General features: G+C 47.4%; 2 protein-coding genes across 9 annotated transcripts in view; one reads left to right on the top strand and one right to left on the bottom strand.

The window, feature by feature from the left end:
* Positions 1 to 13050, top strand: part of Fbxo34 (F-box protein 34) — a 69085-nt gene extending 56035 nt beyond the window's left edge. For 5 of the 8 annotated variants that reach the window (XM_075949348.1, XM_075949350.1, XM_075949354.1 and 2 more), the window contains one exon: positions 10295 to 13050. In XM_075949348.1, coding sequence (XP_075805463.1) covers positions 10295 to 12434 — 2140 coding nt within the window. In that variant the 3' untranslated portion in view covers positions 12435 to 13050. Of the gene's footprint in view, positions 1 to 4874; positions 4980 to 10294 lie in introns of all 8 variants that reach the window. The other 3 variants (XM_075949352.1, XM_075949351.1, XM_075949353.1) reach the window with 1 other exon arrangement.
* A 5328-nt stretch (positions 13051 to 18378) lies between these two features.
* Atg14 (autophagy related 14) overlaps positions 18379 to 19750 on the bottom strand; it is a 35963-nt gene continuing 34591 nt past the window's right edge. Inside the window, exon 10 of the mRNA XM_075949184.1 lies at positions 18379 to 18584. Coding sequence (XP_075805299.1) covers positions 18518 to 18584 — 67 coding nt within the window. The 3' untranslated portion in view covers positions 18379 to 18517. The remainder of the gene's footprint in view (positions 18585 to 19750) is intronic.

Genomic DNA, 19750 nt, shown 5'->3' with positions numbered 1-19750 from the left:
TTAGATTTGTCAAAAGATTGATTCTTTTTTCCTCTTACCCCAAAGTAGTTAAAAATCCATTACTGAATTGATTGTGCATCTTCCGGTGCCTTGGAGAATAGCTAAGTGTGAACATGTTTCTCCATCGTCATTTTCAAGGCAATCTAAGTTTCAAGCATTTTGTTCGATTAAAAAAAAATTTATCCTTGTGTGTGTGCACATGTGCAGTAGTACACAGTAGGACAACTGAGTCTCTTCCACAGTGGGTTCCTGGGGTCAAGCTTAAGTTGTCAGACTTGCTCATCTTTTTAGAGGCCTTTAGTTTTGTAATTATTTTTTAAGAGAGTCTCACGGAGTCCAAGCTTGCCTCAGACTTGCTATGTAGCTGAAGGCTGTCTTGAATGTCTGACTCTGCCTTCATGTCCCAGTTGTACCACCATGACCAGGGTCTGCAGTGCTAGGAGTCACCCAGGGCTCCCGGCATGCTAGACAAGCACTGTTCCAGCAGTGAGTCACAGCCCTGGCCCAAACGTGGTTTTTCATTTCGATAAGCAAGCGATCTGTAAGTTAATGCCCCCTGACATAAGTCTGGGGACCCTGATGAACTTGAGCAGACTGGTTTGTGGCTGTCTTGAAACAGTGGCAGACCTCACGACACATGCCATTTCTTCGGAGTGGTTCATTTTCTTTGATCCGGATTTACTGACTGGAAAAAAAGGTATATATGGTCACTGTACTTGATATAAAAGAGATTTTAATTGACATGAATGTAACATTTTTTCCTTTCCATATGTATTTTTCAGTAAGTTAGAAGTTTTCCGTTATATTCTCACCAATGAGGCCTTGAATCATCTTAGATTATACAGACTTTCTATCAGTTAGTTTTCCTGTTCTGTTTTTTTCTTCCATCCCTCTTTTTCTCCTCTCTCCCCTTTCTCTCCTCTCTCTTCCCTGTCTCTTCCCATCACTAGACTAGGCTGGCCTCAAACTCACAGAGCTATACCTGCCTCTACACTTGTCGGAGTTGTGTGATCCATTTGTCATTTTTCTTTTGTGTGATTCCAAGGCATGTTAAACTTGGGGAGCTTTTATATACTGCAGTGTTAGGAGATATACCTCTCCTTTGTCTGCTGCAGACCTGGCCTGGCCCTCAGGTGAGGGCGTATCTCAGGGTGTGACTAAATTTAAAAAGAGGGCCTTAGAGGAGGAGAGAGTGACTTCAAATGAGGCTTTGGGGGTCAAAGGCTAATTTAGTGTTAACTCCTGTGCTTGGTTATTTCATTGTCCCATGGAGTTTGTCATAAATTACTTATTTTATGAAAGCTAGTTTTGTTTGGTCTTATTTATGGTATAAAAGTCATGTAACAATTAACCTTGGGTCCAGTGGGCACTGCTGTCTTGCCAGTTCTAAGATGGAAGCTGTGAACATCAGGCTCTTTAGAACCACGTGTTTCCAAAGGCCATTCTCCCTGTTGTGGTTGGTTGGGTGGTTGATTTTACCATCAATTAAGAGATAATGAGAGATTCCCCTCCCCAGGACAAATTCAGCCAAAAATGCTTTGGTCAGTGTTCCTTTAAAGCCATGTGTGAATGAGCAAGGCTAGGTGTCTGCAGCCTGGCTCCATGGGTGGTAGGAGGGCACTGAGCCCCTGAATTCACAATCAGCCTGAGCAACATTGTTCTCTGAAACTGAACGACAAAGAGGAGCTGAACAGAGCCGTCAACCCGCCTTCTGGAGCTCGTTTTAAGAAGCTATTTTCCCACACACAGGATTTTTTTTAGTGTTCTGTGGGAGTTGGATGCATCCTGTCAGTGCTTAGAGATGTGCCTCTGTCTGAATGCACACCCTCCTGGCCTTGGCACCTTTTCCAGTAACCACAGTGGAGAGTCTTGTGCCGACTTCTGCTCTGATGATGCCTGTTTTGGCACTTCGCTCTTCTGTCATTCAGTGGAAGAAACCTGACCTCACTTCAGAGATAAAAGCTCTTTTGATAAATGCTCTCAGAATCCTGTATAATTTTATTTGTACTGTAGATGGACCTAGACATTTTGTTGTTACTTCCTTGTTTTATTTGAGGCCTTGATGTGGTGTGCAGGCTGGCCCTTAACTCCAGAGCTAACATAGTCTTACTCATCCTCCTGAGTAACTGGGACTACAGGTGTGTGCCTAGCAGGCACCTGTGAGAAGAGTTTTAAGTTTGTTTTTGTTTTGTTTTGTGTTTCTGTGTAGTCCAGGCCAGCCTCTCAGTTCTTGATTCTCTTGCCTCAACCTCCTAAGTGGTATGAGCTACCACTTTGGGTTGCCTTTTTTTTTTTTTTAAGAGAGGAAAATAATTTCAGAGGTACTATGTTTTTAAGACTTTTTTTTAACCTTTATGTGTACAAATGTTTGCCTGTATATATGTATGTGTGCTACCACTTTGATGCCTGATAGCCTTAGAGGCCAGGAGAGGTCATTAGTGGACCCTCTGGAGTTGGAGTTAGAGAATCCAGCTCCCATCCTTTGCAAAGGCTCCAGACGCTCTTAATCACTGAGCCATCTTTCCAGCTCTGAGTTTGCAGTTTTATTCTTAATATAATCTTACTTTTATCATGACATAGCTATGTTCTCCAGAAGTCATACCTTCATTATTTTTCTTATTATCGTGACAGAATGCCTGACCAAAGCAACTGCAGGAGGGAGGACTGGTTTCGACTCCGGTCCGGTGGGGATGGGCGGGGGCGGGGCAGGAGGCTGCTGCTTACATCGCATTCACTGCCAAGAAGCAGGCAGCAATGAAGCAGAGCTGGGACCTCACAATAAATTAGACCTTCTACCGCAGCTAATGTACTTAGAACTCCTCGTGGACATGCCCACAGATTGCTTTCTGGGGTGCGTCTGAGTCCCATCAAGGTGACAGTCAAGGTTAACTAGAAATCATCACCCCCACCCCACATAGAATCTGCCAATACTTGTTTTCTAGAAGTCTTTTTGTGTGTTTCATTTTTGAGACAGGGTTTCTATAGATCAGGCTGGCCTCAGACTCAGAAATCCTCCTGCCTCTGCCTCCTGAGTACTGGGGTTAAAGGCATCTGCCAACATTGCCAAGCATAGAAACTTTTTTTTAAAAAATTTGAGACAGAATCTTTAAAAACTTCTTAGTCCTTTTTTTATTCTCATCACATTGCCTTTTAATTCCTTACTGATAAGTCTACCGCTCTACCAAGAGTTATTATTTGGCAGTAAATACCTGTAATCCTAGCAAGCAACAGGCTGAGACAGGTAAACTCTGGACTACACACAGACCCTACCTCAAAAGACCAAGAGGGATGAAGGTAGTCGCCTTGCTTGCCTAGCTGTGCAAGGCTCTGGATTTGATTTCCAGCACTGTACATATGTAAACCTTACTTTGACTTTTTGATGGCTTGGTATTCATACCCAACTTTTGGCTGGAGTTGGGGGTGAGATAAGTGTTACATCATCACCCAGGCTGGCATGGCACTTACTATGGCCAGCTGACCTTGAATTCACAGCCATCTTCGCCTTCCTGAATGCTAGGATCACAAGTGTGATTAATCTACCACACCTCACCCCAGACACATTTTTTAACACATAAATTTAATCTTTTGTGGCTTATACTATCTTCATATGAGTTTTCCCACTTTTTTCTTAAGATTTATTTTTATGTATAAGTGTTTGCCTCCATGTCTGTTATGTGTACAGTACCATAGGAGTAATGTGCTGCCCACAGAGGTCAGGAGATGGCATTGGGAACTGGGTCCCTGGAACTGGTTACAGATGACTGTGAGCCACTGTGTGGGTGCTGAGAATCAAACCCTCTGTAAAAGCATCCACGTAAACACTGAGCATCTCTCCCACCTCAGTTTTCAAGCTTCTGTGAGCTGGAATTAGATAGCATCTAACCAGGACACCGGAGCTTTGGAAAACCAGATTTTGGCCATCACTTCGTGAAGTTGTCCAAGTCTGAGTAACTTGATTGTTAATCTCCCCACAGCCCCGCAGAGTCCCTGTGATAGGCGTGTTCTCCCCACAGCCCTGCAGAGTCCCTGTGATAGGCGTGTTCTCCCCACAGCCCTGCAGAGTCCCTGTGATAGGCGTGTTCTCCCCACAGCCCTGCAGAGTCCCTGTGATAGGCGTGTTCTCCCCACAGCCCTGCAGAGTCCCTGTGATAGGTGTGTTCTCCCCACAGCCCTGCAGAGTCCCTGTGATAGGTGTGTTCTCCCCACAGCCCTGCAGAGTCCCTGTGATAGGTGTGTTCTCCCCACAGCCCCGCAGAGTCCCTGTGATAGGTGTGTTCTCCCCACAGCCCTGCAGAGTCCCTGTGATAGGTGTGTTCTCCCCACAGCCCAGCTCCCATAGCTTCCTTCAACAGAACTCTGCTTTGCCCCTAGCAGTTCCTCCCAGTGGGTGGCCGAGGGCTCCACCAGCTGACACCGTCCTCTCCCTTCTGACCACATTCCGCCTCTTAATTCCTACACATTTCCTCTTCAACACTGCACTGTGTGTTGCTACAATCAGTGACTAGTCCCATTTTAGATTAGTTTGGTTTTTTTGAGATGAAGTCTTGGTGGGGGGTTGCGAGCATGCATGTGTCCATCAAATTCTTCCCCCTTCCACCTCTTCCTCGGTTGCTGTGTTTGTAGGCATGCACTACCATATGCCATTGATCTACATTCTTCTATTACAAAAGTAATACATGCATTTCCCTATTATAAAAGTTTATCGTGCAGAATTTTGGGAGACTTCTGTTGAGACAACTTGTTTCAATCTCTTATTACAATACTTAAGTGGCACCTGTCTTCCTCCTTTTTCCTGACCTCTTATCTCCTGGCTTACAGACACTCAAGCGGCACATTTCTGAGAAACTGAACTTACTCTGCCTTCCCTCCTGCAGATCTGGCCAGCCTGCTTGTTGCCATCCCCAGAGGAACCATTCTTCATGCAGTTGCCGAAGCCATAAATTTGAAGACCTTTGATGCTTCTCCTGCACCCTCCAATTGTAATGAACTTAGACTCTTGCTTGTGCACATGCCATCTCTCTTCTGCTGGACTCTTAGCCTAGACCCTTCTGCCTGCATTTCCCCACAACATCTATTTTGGTGCTTCTTAGGACTTTTATATTTCAAGGCTGTAGCTTAGAAAATAAGGGCCTCTAAGACCTGTTTCCCCTCGAGTGTAATGCTGGTAGCCTTACTTCTAAAATGTCCACCCCTCCTCTCTTCCCTCATGGACTCTCACAGCCAGCACCCATACCACCCTCTCTTGTGATTGTTGAGTTTTCTGTCTTCTGTAGCAGTGACTGTGTCGTAGGGGTGCGAGTGGTTAGTCACCCTAGCAGAGAGAAGGAGATAGGAGGGAGACACTCCTGTGAATGAGTTCTGAAGCCATTGTGTTTTATGGCTCCTCTTGCTTTAAAGTTGATCAGTGATGTGGTTAGCATTCATCTTTCTGGGCCCATCCTAATAGTTGTATAAGTAAGTGGGACTGTTGGCTGGGATGGACTCTAGCCCTCTGCAGACAGTACAACAGAGAGGAACTGGTGCTAAACCTAGCAGGGTGCCAGGGTGCCAAGAAGGGAGGGTGTGTTCTAGTGACTGGTGGAGGACCAGGGAGGAGGAATCCAAGTGACTGCTTCTGGCTTGCTAGTGTGGGTACCTGAGGCTATGGTCATATAGTGGTATTGGGTTTTGAGCCATCCAGGTGAGGGAAGTCTACCAGACAACAGCAGGCTCTCATTAAGAGAGTATGCCACAGGAAATGATGAGGTGGAGAATCATCTGTGTGTGGGAGCTAATTAGAGCTAGAAATGGTCATCTAGACATCACCTAAAAGGAATCATGGTCTGTAAACAGAATGAACTGAGCTCTGACATCAGGAGCTAGGAAGGAAAGCAAAGCCTGGGGGTGTAAGGGATCGGAGTGGCTGAGGCTAAAGGCTTGGGCAATAAGAAGCCCATCCATCACTTAGCTTTGTTTCAAGGAGAGAGACAAGGAAGTTGATCTTTGTTTACCCAGCTTAGGGTAGATGGCTCAGCACAGACTGTTTCCTCAGCTTCCCTCACACAGCTCTGCCTAACTCCCATTCGCTCCCCAGCCTGAAGTCAAAAGCCCACCAACACCTTTTGTTGGATGTGGCACAGCCACCAAAGTCCCTTCCAACTTCTGTGTAAGATTTAAGACAGAATATGGGCCAAAAAGAGCTGATACGTATGTGCTGTATGGTTTGCATTTTATTTAATCACGAGAGGAGGACTTGATTGTTGCAGGTGCCCATTTGTTCACTCCAGGCTGCCCAGACTAGAAATAACCACACAGAAACTGTATTAATTAAATCACTGCTTGGCCTATTAGCTCTAACTTCTTATTGGCTGACTCTTACATATTAATTTAACCCATTTCTAGTAATCTGTGTTTGGTCACGTGGTTGTGGCTTACTGGCAAAGTTCCCGCTCAGACTCATCTGTTCCCAGCAGCGGCTACATGATGTCTCCTTACTTTCTCCCAGCATTCAGTTTGTTTCCCCCACTTACCTCTATTCTGCCCTGTGCAGGCCCAGGACAGTTCCTTTAGTAACCAATGGTATTCACAGCATTCAGCGAGGGATCCCACAGTACTTGATTATATCAGACTTCATTTAAAACAGGGTCATGTAGCTCAGGCTGGTCTCAATCACTGTGTAGCTGAGGGTGCTCACAACTGACAGTGCCCTCACGCTGTCTCAGTCCCCATCCTCCTGTCTCTGTACTTGTGTACGGTACTGGCATTGTAGGCACGTGCCACCAGGCCTAGCTACTTAGAGCAAACTTTCAAAATAGAATTTTGAGAACTGGGGATGTAGCTCAGTGATTGTTTGCCTAGCACAGATAGCACCCAGCATGGACCAGGTTCTGACTAAGAGATGAGGAGACTGGCAGCCATGGAAGACTGGCTGGAACTTTCCACTGTGCTTGTCTCTAGAGTGGGATGGGAGTGGGCAGTGTGATACCATCTGTTTCTAGTTTGGGAGTTTTTGTAACAGATGCCCTGGTACCCTGCATCATATCCTTAATTCCCCACCAATATCAACCAAAATTCAGATGCTTTTTGTCTGAGTCTTACCAGAGCCTCGGTTTTTTTTTTTTTCCCCCTCAGAACTGTTAGGTTCACCAGGGGAAGGGAGAAAGTTGACTCCCCCTCCCCAATCTTCAGCCAGCAGCAACACCCAAATATGGTGCCTCCTAGGCCTCCCTCCCAGCAGTCAGTTGGATTATGGATACCTTTACTCCCTCACTCCCTTCTTTGGGATACCTACAGTTTTTATCTTGCTAAAACTATTGATTCAGTTATTGTCCATAGAGTGGACTTTACAGGTTTTGTGTAAACTAATGCCTCCCCTAATTATACTAATTTCTTGGCAGATGTCTCTATCAGTAATAGTACCTGTCCTAGTTAGGGTTTCTATTGCTGTGATGAAACACCATGACCAAAATCAAGTTGGGGAAGAAAGGGTTTATTTGGCTTATACTTCCATATCACTGTTCCACAGTGAAGGAAGTCTGGACAAGAGCTCAAGCAGGGTAGGATCCTGAAAGCAGGAGCTGATGATGCAGGGGCCATGGAAGGGTGCTGCTTACTGGCTTGCTCAGCCTGCTTTCTTAGAGAACCCAGGACCTCCAGCCCAGGGAAGGCCCCACCCACAATGGACCGTACCCTTTCCATAATCACTAAATAAAATGCCCTAGAGACTCGCTGCACACAGCATTCTCAGTTGAGGTGCTCTCCTCTTAGCTTGTGTCAGGTTGACATGAAACTAGGCAGCGCAGCACACAGCACCTAAAATACTGTGAGGGCACAGGGAGGCAAAGCAAACATTGTGCAGTGCAAAACAGTACACACATTGCTAAAGTGCAAATTTATTCACAGGTATTCTGTAATAAAATCATTACGTGATAATTTATTACCCCTCCCCCACACATCCAACTTGCCATTACTTTCAATTCACTTACAGGAAAATATGAAAACCCAGCACATAGTTGGTACAAAGAGAGAGCACTCAATATGACTGTTATTTATTTATATATCATCTTGTTCTTGAAGAATTCTGCATCGTTCTTTTGGGAAGACCAGATTATAGCCCATGACAGAGCTATTAAAATGCTGTGGTGCAGAAAGGGGATGCTCTCTGCAGATGCTTAGGCTGCGAACTGTCAGAGCAACCAGAGGCCCTTGTTAGCATCCCCCGCAGGATAGAGATGGCTCCGTGTGGAGAGGTGCTTGCCACCAAACCTGGGTTCCTGAATCTCATCCCTGGAGTTGACATGGTGAAGAACCAACTTCTGCCGTTTGTCCTCTCACTTCTTCATATGTACCATATGGAATTCACTTGTGCTTATATAGAAATAAATGTAGCTGAGTGGTGGTGGCGCATGCCTTTAATATCAGCACTCGGGAGGCAGAGGCAGGTGGATCTCTGCGAGTTCGAGGGCAGCCTGATCTACATGAGCTAGTTCCAGGACAGCTAGGGCTGTGACACAGAAACCCTGTCTCGAAAAACCAATAAGTAAATAAGATAAATGAAATAAATGTATATAAATGTAAAAAAAAACTTTAAAAGGCACTTTATATGCCAAAATTGAGAGTTTACATTTTCATAGTTAGGGGGCAGCTGAGGCTGGGCTAAGAGAACCGCGGGAGTAGGAATGGGAGGTAAAGAACAGCATGCACACTTGACGGGCAGCCCTGACAGTGGCGGTGGGTAAAGGCTCGGAAAGCCTGTGAAGGGCTGTACTTTGTTGCCCCCAGGATGCGTGTCTTAAGCGATAATTTCCACTAGAGTGGATCTCCCGATGCGTAGCTCTGCAGGTGTGGTCTCGCTCCCACTGACCTGTGACTGCAGATCCTTATTTTGGTTGGGAGGATTTTTCCAGAAGACCAGAATTTCTTCAGTCCCGGGGAGTCTGTGTGGCAAGGGCTAAGGCGTGTACCACTGGACTGTCTAGTATTTCAACCTTCAGCTCACACTTCTCAGACCACAGAAGGGGCGCCTCGCCCGGGTGCGCAGAGACCAGGGCACAGGCCAGTGTCCAAGAATTATCTTTGTCTCACTTTTGAAATGCCTTCATCCTTACCCTCTGGCCAGGAAAGAAAGAAAGGAAGGAAAGAAGGAAGGAAGGAAGGAGGGAGGGAGGGAAGGAAGGAAGGAAGGAAGGAAGGAAGGAAGGAAGGAAGGAAGGAAAGAAGGAAGGAAGGAAAAAAGGAAGGAAGGAAAGAAGGAAGGAAAGAAGGAAGGAAGGAAGGAAGGAAGGAAGGAAGGAAGGAAGGAAGGAAGGAGAAAGAAGAGAGAGAAAGGCACCATGACTTTTTTTTGTCTAAATTAGTTGAAACTTTTTTTAGAATTAGTAAGGAATATGGATTCTATGCTTTATTTAAGATAGCTACAGGAGATTTAACATTTAGATTTGACAATTGGCCAAAGGGCCAATAAAGATGGATAGTTCATATGACTAGATTTTTTAAGGAAGCCTAGACTAGAATATAGCACAGCACAGACAAGTAAAGAGTTGTAGACAGCAGAATAGCCAACACTGTGGAAATGGTTAAAGAAATGATAGTTATTTTTACATGCAGCCGATAAAATGATAGTCGTGATGACCTAAAAAGATCATGATTAAAAATATACTAGGGGCTGAGAGTAGTGACACACCTTTAATCCCAGCCCTCTGGGAAGCAGGCAGATCTTCTGTGAGTTTCGGGACACCCAGGATTACATACTGAGCCATGACCTCAAACAAACAAAAATCAACAAACAAAGCAATCTACTAGGATTGGGGATAGTATGCATGCTGGATTTTCCAGCATTGAGGGAAGCTGAGGCAGGAGGATCACAAGTTTGGAACCAGCATGGGCTATGTGATGAGACACTAGTTATGGGGAATAAAAGGGGGGGGGCTGGGGTTTGTCACTCAGCTGGTAGAGTGCTTGCTTAGCATCTACAAAGTCCTGGGCTCAATCCTCAGTATCATGTGTAATCTTGGGATTATGGAGGCAGGAGGATGAGAAAGTCATAGACCAGGGTGGCCTACATGAAACCCTATCTCCTAAAAACAAGACAGAATGAACAATCTAGAAGGTCAAAGTTGTTTAGTCCTTTCTACTTCTGTGCCAAGGTGTGATAAGAAAGCAGTTTCAGTAAATTCAGCGTATTTAGAGGAGCCTTTCACATTAACTTGCAGCCCCAACAAACTGAAATGCGACTTTTGGTAGACTTTAGAAATTGAAAAACAAATTTCTCTTGCTAGAAGCTACACTAAGTTAGTTCTGTTCTCTCCTGTTCCAGGGCATCTGTTATGCACCTTAAGCCATACTGGAAACTCCAGAAAAGAGAGCACCCTCTCGATGTCAGCAAGGACCCCCTGAGAAGAGCTGCAAGCCACCAAAATGCTGTCAGTGATGAGAAAGACAAAGCTAACTACATGAAACCAGCTGTCTTTCCTTCAGCCTCCCCTGTCAAAGCAACATCTAGAAAACCTTTTGGGATCCTTTCTCCAAATGTTCTGTGCAGTATGAGTGGGAAGAGTCCTGTGGAGAACAGCTTGAATGTGAAAGCCAAAAAGAATGTGCCGTCTGCAACAGTACACCAGAGTGAAGAAGAGGGGCTGCCTGGGAGCTGGGCTATTGTCAAACCTGGAAACACAAAGGAGAAAATTGCATTCTTTGCAGCCCACCAGTGTAGCAATAGGATAGGATCTATGAAAATAAAAAGCTCCTGGGATATCGATGGGAGAGCCACTAAAAGAAGGAAAAAATCAGGAGATCTTAAGAAAGCCAAGGTGCAGTTAGAAAGGATGAGAGAGATCAACAGCCAGTGCTGCCAGCCCGAGCCATTCGCCTGTGGCATCGAGCACTGCTCTGTGCATTATGTGGGTGACAGTGGGGATGGTGTCTACAGTGGGAGGCCTCTGTCGGTGATACAGATGGTTGCCTTCCTTGAGCAGAGAGCCAGTGCTCTGCTAGCTAGCTGTGCAAAGAACTGCACAAATTCTCCTGCCATTGTGAAGATTACTGGCCAGTCCCGAGGTTTGCCTCCTGCACCTGAGCCCTTCTCTGCTCCGGGAACTTGTGAAGAACCCACGGAAAGAGGAAATCCTGAGGCTGGCAGATCACAGAGCGAACCAGTCCGTGTCCTTGACATGGTAGCCAGGCTGGAGTCCGAGTGCCTGAAGCACCAGGGCCAGAGGGAACCTGGGACTTTGTCACGGAATAACAGCTTCCGTCGAAATGTAGGCAGGGTGCTGCTCACTGATGGTGCTCAGGCCAATGACAAGGATGACAAAAGCACCACAGACGCACCTGACACCCAGGCTCACCCCATGCAGTTGGTGTCTGTGGGTGAAGGACCCTCCACAGCTGACCACTGTTCTGTGGGTGTCCAGGCCTGGGATGGTATGTCTCAGGACTGTCCCTCATTGCCAGCAGTTGTGAGCTTCCAGACGGACAGTACAGAATTAGAACCAGGTCGGCAAACAGCTCTGAGAACCTGCAATCGGCATGACATAGAAATGACAGACGCACTTGATGAGCCATCCTTTTCTTCTCACACCTGCCTCCAAGCCGCTGAGGTGCCCTCAGATGCCGTCCGCTGTATGAGCCGAGCCCTGGGACCACTCACGAAGCCCAGTCCTGCCCAGAGAAAGCAAACTGTGTGCATGAGCATCACCGTGTGCACAGTGGAGACAGCCCAGCCTTCTGCTGTAGACGCCCGTGAAGAGCCTCTCCCGGGGATGCTGTTTTTCCTGTCACCTGGACGGGACCAGTCAGAGTGCTCCCAGTTGAAAGAACACACAGCACAAGAGGCTTCAGAGGCCAATAACCCTCAAGATGCTGCTGAGGGCAACAGCGTATGTGAAGAGAAGGATGCTTCTGTGGAGCCATTTGTCCCAGCAGCCTCTGCGGGGGGAAATACATTTCCAGTGTTAGAGGCATCCAGTTGGAAGAAGCAGGTGTCTCAGGACTTCCTGGAGACCAGGTTTAAAATCCAGCAGCTTCTGGAGCCACAGCAGTACATGGTGTGCCTGCCTCACCACATCATGGTGAAAATCTTCAGGCTACTCCCTACCAGGAGTCTAGCAGTTCTTAAATGTACCTGCCGCTATTTCAAGTTCATCATCGAATACTACAACATCAGGCCAGCAGATTCTCGGTGGGTTCGAGACCCACGCTATAGAGAAGACCCTTGCAAACAGTGCAAGAAAAAGTATGTGAAAGGGGATGTGTCCCTGTGCCGCTGGCACCCCAAACCCTACTGCCAGGCGCTGCCTTACGGACCTGGGTACTGGATGTGCTGCCACCGCTCTCAAAAGGCCTTTCCTGGCTGTAAGCTGGGCCTTCATGACAATCACTGGCTACCTGCCTGCCACAGCTTTAACCGGGCAGTCCATAAGAAACCGAGAGGGAGTGAAACGGAAGAGGAGTGCTGAAGTCCACGCGAGAGGCAGGGACTGTGAAACACCTGGGTCAGCCCCGAGGCACGCGACCTCACCCTCGCCCGTGGCTCAGGCAGTTTTAACTCTGAATTTACCAATGTACATGAGATTCATTCCATGGTTTTGTATAGTAGTGCCTCGCATTAACCCTTTCAGCTGTGCAGAACTGCCTGTTTTCCTTCACCAAGCAGTCTGCACTAGGGTCCTGACGTGTTCCAGTACTAACTGTATTTGAAGTGAGTGGAGAAGAAAGCAAACCTCGGAGAATTCTGCCTAACCCCGAAAACTGGGCACTTTCCCTTCTACCTTGTATGCTTGATCCTGTGAGAATGACGCCTGCGGATGGAGTTTGTGCCCTGTGCTGTTTACAGTGTATATATGGTTGTGTTTGCATGGGGCTGTGGAAGTGCACATTAAACCTGAGCGCCTTGACCTGGGATGAGTGCTTTGGCCCCTCTGTAAATGACAGATTAAACCCGATATTGTATACTACGGACAGTTGACCACAGAATAAGACAGTGTCATGTGATAGTCAGGTCAAAACATTGTCCATCCTCTTGTCTGGTTTCAATTCTTTTTCTTGAAACTTCAATAAAAATGCACACTTTAAATGGGGCCTGAGTTTACAGAGATTTGGGGGGTGTAAGCTATAATCTCTTTAGATTTTATGTGTGAATGTGGGTGGTGTTGGACCCTCTGAAACTGTGTTGGGAACCAAACCTGGGTCCTCTGCAAGAGCAAAAAAGTTCTTTTAACTGCCGAGGTATTGCAGGCCAAAGATTTATTTTCTGTGTGCCTGTGCTTGCTTTGAGTGCGAGCACCCTCGGAGACAGAGGTGGCAGGCCTCCACTGTGGAGCTTGACTCACGGGCAATGTGAGTCACCCAATGAACCGAACCCACTTCTGCCGAAGTCATCTCTCCATCTCTGGCATGGGAGGTTTTTAAAGCTTCTTAGGAATTGAGTTGTAATTTAAAAAACAAACTTTGATGTATGCTTCCCAGGTGCCTGAGGAGGCCAAGAGAGGGCATCAGACCCAAGAACTGGAGTTAGAATGGGTTTTAAGCCCTTGTGCCGTTGCTAAGAATCCGGGTCCTCTGGAAGAACAGCCAGTGTTCCTGGTGCAATCTCTCCAGCCCTGTTAAGGACTTTCTAAAGTTTTGTTTTGAAGCCATTTGTGGTGGCTTATGCCAGAAATCACAGAACTCTGGGGGCAAGGCAAGCATTGCTGAGCTTGAAGCGTCCCTGGGTTAAAAATTTCAAGCATACCCTAAAAAAATTATTCAAAGGGAGATAGCACCAAAAGTTGGTGCTGTAAAAAAAATAATCCAAAAGCTAGGTCGGTCTGAAATGAAGCACACACGTACAGGACGCACGCCCACACAGTCACACACCTTGTTGTAGCTGTAAGCAGGGAGGACAGATGACAAATGTGGGCGAGCAATGGGAAGGAGAGAGCAGTGGTTCCCTTTTAAGGAGGATACAAACTTGGCCAGGACTCGCAGGGAGCAAAGGTCAGGACGACAGCTAGGTGGAGCTGGCTTGACCTATATTGAGCAAAGTGGCTTCCAAATTGGAATTTAGTTGTTTTGAGTTTTGATTTTAAAGTATGTGTGTACATGCATGAGTAAGCCAGGTGTCAGGTCCCCTGCACATGGGATTACAAGTTATGATGTGAGTCTTGGGAGCCAGACTTGGGTTTGTGGCTCCTAACAGCTGAACCATCTCTCTGGTTTGGGTTTTCTTTTATTCTTAACCATAACTGCTGAGGGCAGGCTGAAACTGCAAAGTGACCATGCCAGGGAGGCCACCCCTGACAAACGGGCCATGCTATGATGGCCTGCCGACTCAGGCTGAGAACAGCTCGTCTTCAAGACATCTGCTGTTGATTTGTGCGGACTGGCAATCAGCATCCAGGAAGTTTGCGCTGTCAAATCCCACAGGAGAAACCCACGGGGCAGAAACAGTGTGGCGTGTCTCATGCACTGTGCTCAACTGTTGCTGGCCATGGTTCTCCCCATGGATGCACAGGATAAATAACTGGGTTTTCATGACTCAGCATTCCTGACCTGGTTATCACATGCTAGACAGCTGTGTGGGGCTGGGCTGGCTGAGCCGGGCCACAGGATGGCCCTATGCCACGTGGCATTACCTCAGAAATAGATGGCCCGATTTGACCGTGGCAGGACAGGGTTCCCGGTGCTGAATAGAGGCTTTTGCTGGTTGTGTCAGAAAGCACCCATGCTGGTCCCTACTGCCAGACTGTAATGCTGCTTTTGAGAAAGACTGTGTGGCCCCCTAGTGTCGAATGTAGAAATAGCCCACTCTTTGATTTTGGTTTTAAGATTTTACATGAAGATGTTTTTGCCTGCATGCATGTGTGCCGCATGCATGCAGTCCTGTGGAAGCCGAAACAGGGCATCATTCCCCTAAAACTGGAGTTGCAGTTGAGCTCTGTCCTGTAGGTGCTGGGAACCGAACCAGTGCTCTGGAAGAGCCGCCAGTGTTAAGCACGTCTCTGAAGCACCCTGGAGAACGTGGTGCTCCCTTTCTGTATCGCTAAAGGACCTGACAAACATTCCAGGGCCCTCCTCTCCTTAGCAGCCAAAGAACACCTGCAATTTCAGCTCCTCCAGCCTCACCTACCCGTGCTTCCCCCACCTCATTTCAAGTCCATCCTTGGCTACGCAGTGAGACCCTCCCAGCAGAACCCCAGAACATAATGCACCTGTTGATTTCTGCCCTGCGCACTGACAGCTGCACCCCAGCATCTGCTGGAACGCAGTCCTACTTCCTTTTCTGGTGCCTCTCAGGTGCCCAACACAATCCTCTGTATCACTGTGTGGAGTTCCGTAGACCCATGGGGCAGCCAGTTTGAGCTTCTATACTGCGTCGTGGTACACACTTCATGTTTGCAACTGTTTGATCAGCAAGCTCTCTATAGTTGAGCCAAATTCCCAACCCTTTTCACATTTTTTTTCGAGCTATGGTCTTAGATAGCCCAGGTTATCCCCACACTTATGATCTTCCTGCCCCCAGCCTTCTGAGTACCTGGGATTACAGGCATGTACCACCAGACCTGGCTTCCTAGTGCCAACTCAATGTGACAGGTGCAGGCATGTTTGGATGGCACTGACTCCCGGAAGAGAATTTTAAGATCTCTGCCTCTGGACAGAGCTGATCCCAGGGAACCATGCTTGTCTAGAGACGTTCCTACAGGAGCTGTGGCTATTTTGTTCTGAACCCAATGACGCATGCTTGCTATACACTATGGTGGCGGTGGGCAGGTACTTACGGCCTGGCACTGTCTACTCACCTTTGGTCATGTGACTTTCAGTGTCTCTTAGCCTTCCGGGCATCTTGGACAGTTTTCACAAGGACTACCAGCTCTTTGCCACGTCAGTTTTTGCCATTTCTTTGCTGAGCAGACAGTTTGTCTTCCTTCACCCACCGACTGCATCATATATACCATAATCATTTGACACTGAGCCCTTCTTCGCACTGAACAGTGCCAGTAATGAATGGATGTGACCCACTGCGCATCAGCTACTAAGTGCAGCTGTACGTTGTGCACACAGTAGAATTCTACCGTGTTCCCTTTGGGTTCAGATGGGCTAGTGTTAGAAGTGTGGGGAGCACACCACCCCCCTGACATGCACACCACTCCCAACTTTATGGACATTTATGGCCAGAGCTGATGTTTGCAAAGCCTTGTGGAAAGAGCAGACAGTTTTGGCACCTTTGGGTGCCCCACATCTATCTTTGCCTAGCTGAAGCAGAACCTCATTGGAGCAGCACCCCACTCTGGGTGGCTGAACGTGCTACCTGGGGGAAGTCACTAGAGTTAGCAGCTGAGAACAGAACTGGACTGGAGCAGAAGTGGCATCCCTTGTGGAAAGAGAAAACCTAGTCATAGCAGTGAGGGCTGGTGAGATGGTTCATCGGGTGAACGCTTGCTGCGCGAGCCTGGCAGCCACTTAGGGGAACAGAGAGTGGACTCCACAAAGCTGTCGTCTTACCTCTACACGTTTGTAGCACACAGGCCCCCTCTAGTAAGAACTGTAATTTTTTAAAAAGCCAATGAAACATTTTTCACCTTTTCCTAAGCCCCCTTAATAGAGAACAGAAGTGAGTTTCCAAAGGTATCTGTTTTAGAGGGGCTTTGTTTTCCACTGGTACTGGGAGTCCAACCCAGAGCCAGGCTAGGTGGCTGGGTCACCATTAAGCTGCAACCCTGCCTTTTAAAAGGTTGGTTTGTTGCATTTGAATTTTGAGATGGATTCCAAGTTGCTCAGGCTGAGCTGAACTTGTTTTGCCGCAGCCTTTTCAGGGCTGGATGAGTCACCGTGCCTGCTCCCTCTTTATTTGGGACAGCGTTTTTCTGTGTAGTCCTGGCTGTCCTGGAACTCATTCTGTAGACCAGGCTGGCCTCACAGGGATCTACCAGCCTCTGCTTCCAGAGTGCTGGGACTAAAATCGTGCACCACCACCGCCCAATCCTCCTGACTTCTGGCAGGGTCTCATGGAACATGGAATACTCCTGTCTACTCCTAGGTACTGACATTACAGGGATATGCCATCGTACCTATACACATCAAACTATATTTTAGGGTGGGTTTGCAAAAATCAAAACAAGGCCCTTGAACATTTTCACCTTGCAATGATAAGCACATGGGAACTAGGTTCTCAAGTGAGCACTGGGGGGAAGTAGCATATGGCCAAATTTACTCTTGAAAATGTGGTGCCTACCACTTAGTCAAAGGCAGCTATTACCAGTACATAGCATGTCAGTCAGGTAAGGCTAGCTGATGTGGCTGTGCTGAGCAGTATGCAGACACAGGACTCGGGAAGAGGCAACAGCACTGGGTGTGCAATCAGCTGTGCCTTTCAGTGACCTCCCTCCCTCCCTCCCTTCCTCCCTCCCTCCCTCCCTCCCTCTTCTGCACACACTGAACCACAAAATCAAAGCACCGAGTCTAAGACCTGATAATGGGCTCCATCATGGAGTATATGTTCATGTTTTTTTTTTTTAAATCAGTGGCCAGATACAATCAGAAAAATGGAAAGTTGCATTTAATCCAATTTGTCCCTGCTACATTGTGGTATCACATGACCCGTCTGCATAGCTGTGTTTGGTAGGAATCGAGCCAAGCTTGGACTGCCCAGACTCTGTTATTCTGGGACCAAGCTGCTGGTCTTCGCTGGTCTTCGCTGGTCTTCATCTCCAGTCCTCGAGTGGCTGCAAGGAGTATAGTCGCTGGCTCACTTTGCCTTATTTTCCCTCCCAGACAGGAGGCTGGCTGTCCCAGGGTTCACACTGGGACCTGTGGCATGACCTTTTCCATGGCCAGCAGTCTTGGCCCTGGCCTTCTTGAACCTGCTAAGCGGACTCTGAAGAACAAATGACTACAGAGAAAATGAGCAAGTTCATGTGTTTATTTATAAGGGTGTGGATATAGGAGTGTGCCATCCCCAATATTTGCCAAGCCCAGGACAAAGACAGAAAACCCACCTTCATCCCATCCTCCACTTTCCCACCTCTGCCCCCTTTCTGTCCCCCGCACAGACGCACACCTTCACACACGGCAGGGCTTGTTGAGACTCACTAGGAGCCCTGGCTATCCTGGGAGCTTACTATGTAGACCTGGTGTCTTAGGGTTTCTATTGTGGTGAAGAGACACCATGACCACAGGAAAAACATCTAATTAGGGTGGCTGACATTTTCAGAGTTCAGTCCATTACCATCATGGTGTGACCGTGACATGCAGAAAGATGGCGCTGGAGAAGTAGCTGCGTGTCCAACACCATGTTTGTAGGCAACAGGAATCCGTCTGTCTCAATGGGAGTAGCTTGAGCATGTGAAATCTCAAAGCCAACCTCCATAGTAACACACTTCCTCTAGCATGGCCACACCTCCTAATTGTGGCACTCCCTTTGGGGATCATTTTCGTCAAGCCATCACACCAGACTAACTTCCAACTCAAGAAACACCTACCTCTGCCTCCCACCTAACCAAACACTTAAAGGCTCTTCTCTCTGTGGAGGACAAAGCTCAAGGTTCATCCTTAACCTATAGAATCAACTTCTGGAAGTGAGAGTCCAAGGTGGCAGCTTCGTGTATAGTGAGGTCTGAGCACTCATAGGCCTGGGAAGGAATGGAAGAAATAGACGAGATGAAACAGGAAGGCTTCAAAAGTTGATGCAGCCCACTGAGCAGGAAGTAGTGAACCTGGAGGGGCAATGGGAGATAACCCAAGAAAGCCCTGTGCAGAATACACGAAGCAAGAATACAGTCACTGTGTCAGAGAGACTTTCCCCATGTACAGCCCCTTAAAGGCTGCTTCAGAATATCCCCCTCTGTGCTTGGAAGAAGAAACCTATTGCCTAAGTCTTCAGGCTCTTCCAGAGGCCCTTAGTACTCAGATATTCCAATTTCAGATTGATTAATTAATTAGTGAGACAATGAGCAAATCTCTGCATAAGTTCTGTTATTGCTGGTGGCACTTGGGAAGCAGAGTTCAAGGCCGGCCTGGTCTAGAGAGTGAGTTCTATGACAGCCAGGGCTGCTATATAGAGAACCCTGTCTTGAAGAAAAAAAATTCTATTATTTCCCCTTGACCGTGTAGCTCTACTCCAATGATCTTAGTACAAAGAGGTGTAGAAAGGTTGTGATTTAACGGGAACGAAGGAGTGCCCAGATGCAGAATTTCTAGCAAGTTCCCAAGCTGATACTGATTTTGCAGTTATAGGCTCATACCAGTAGAAAGTGAGCAATGTTGGAGCAAGCCTCTTGGGCATGCCCAGTGCAGCAGAAGCTTGCAGCTCTTGGGGTCTTTCTCTAAGGCCATCAAGGAGACAGAGTTCCCTGATGCCATCAGCGGTAGCACCCACAGACAGCCTATTTCCCTGTCAATACGAGACCTCCTCCTGCTCGGCTGCTGCTCAGATCATCTGCCTGTCACTGCTGCGGCCTTCTGGCTACTGCTGCCAAACCATCTAGCGACTATCCAAACTGACAGCTATGCATGTATTTGTTTATACCCTCAGAAATGTCTTCAGAGTTTTTAAAAGTCAGGAAAATGCACTAGTAAACAAGTGTAGGAAAGTATTTCCCCCAACATCTGGGTGGCCTTGGAAGTCAGTAAATGCTAAAACACATACTCAAAGGTGAGGGTACAGGGTGATGGTGTGGGTTCTGGGGTATCCAGAGTCTTCACCCAAGAGCTCTCTCTCAAGTGGCCCGCCCATTCTCACCACTGACCTTGAACCTCCAATCAATTTCTTGGCTTTTGAAAAAAGATTTCTAGCTTG

The sequence above is a fragment of the Microtus pennsylvanicus genome, chromosome 15, assembly GCF_037038515.1.
Source record: "Microtus pennsylvanicus isolate mMicPen1 chromosome 15, mMicPen1.hap1, whole genome shotgun sequence".
In the NCBI taxonomy this organism is placed as follows: Eukaryota; Metazoa; Chordata; class Mammalia; order Rodentia; family Cricetidae; genus Microtus; species Microtus pennsylvanicus.
Note: the sequence above shows the minus strand (reverse complement) of the source record. Positions and strands in the feature narration are given on the sequence as shown.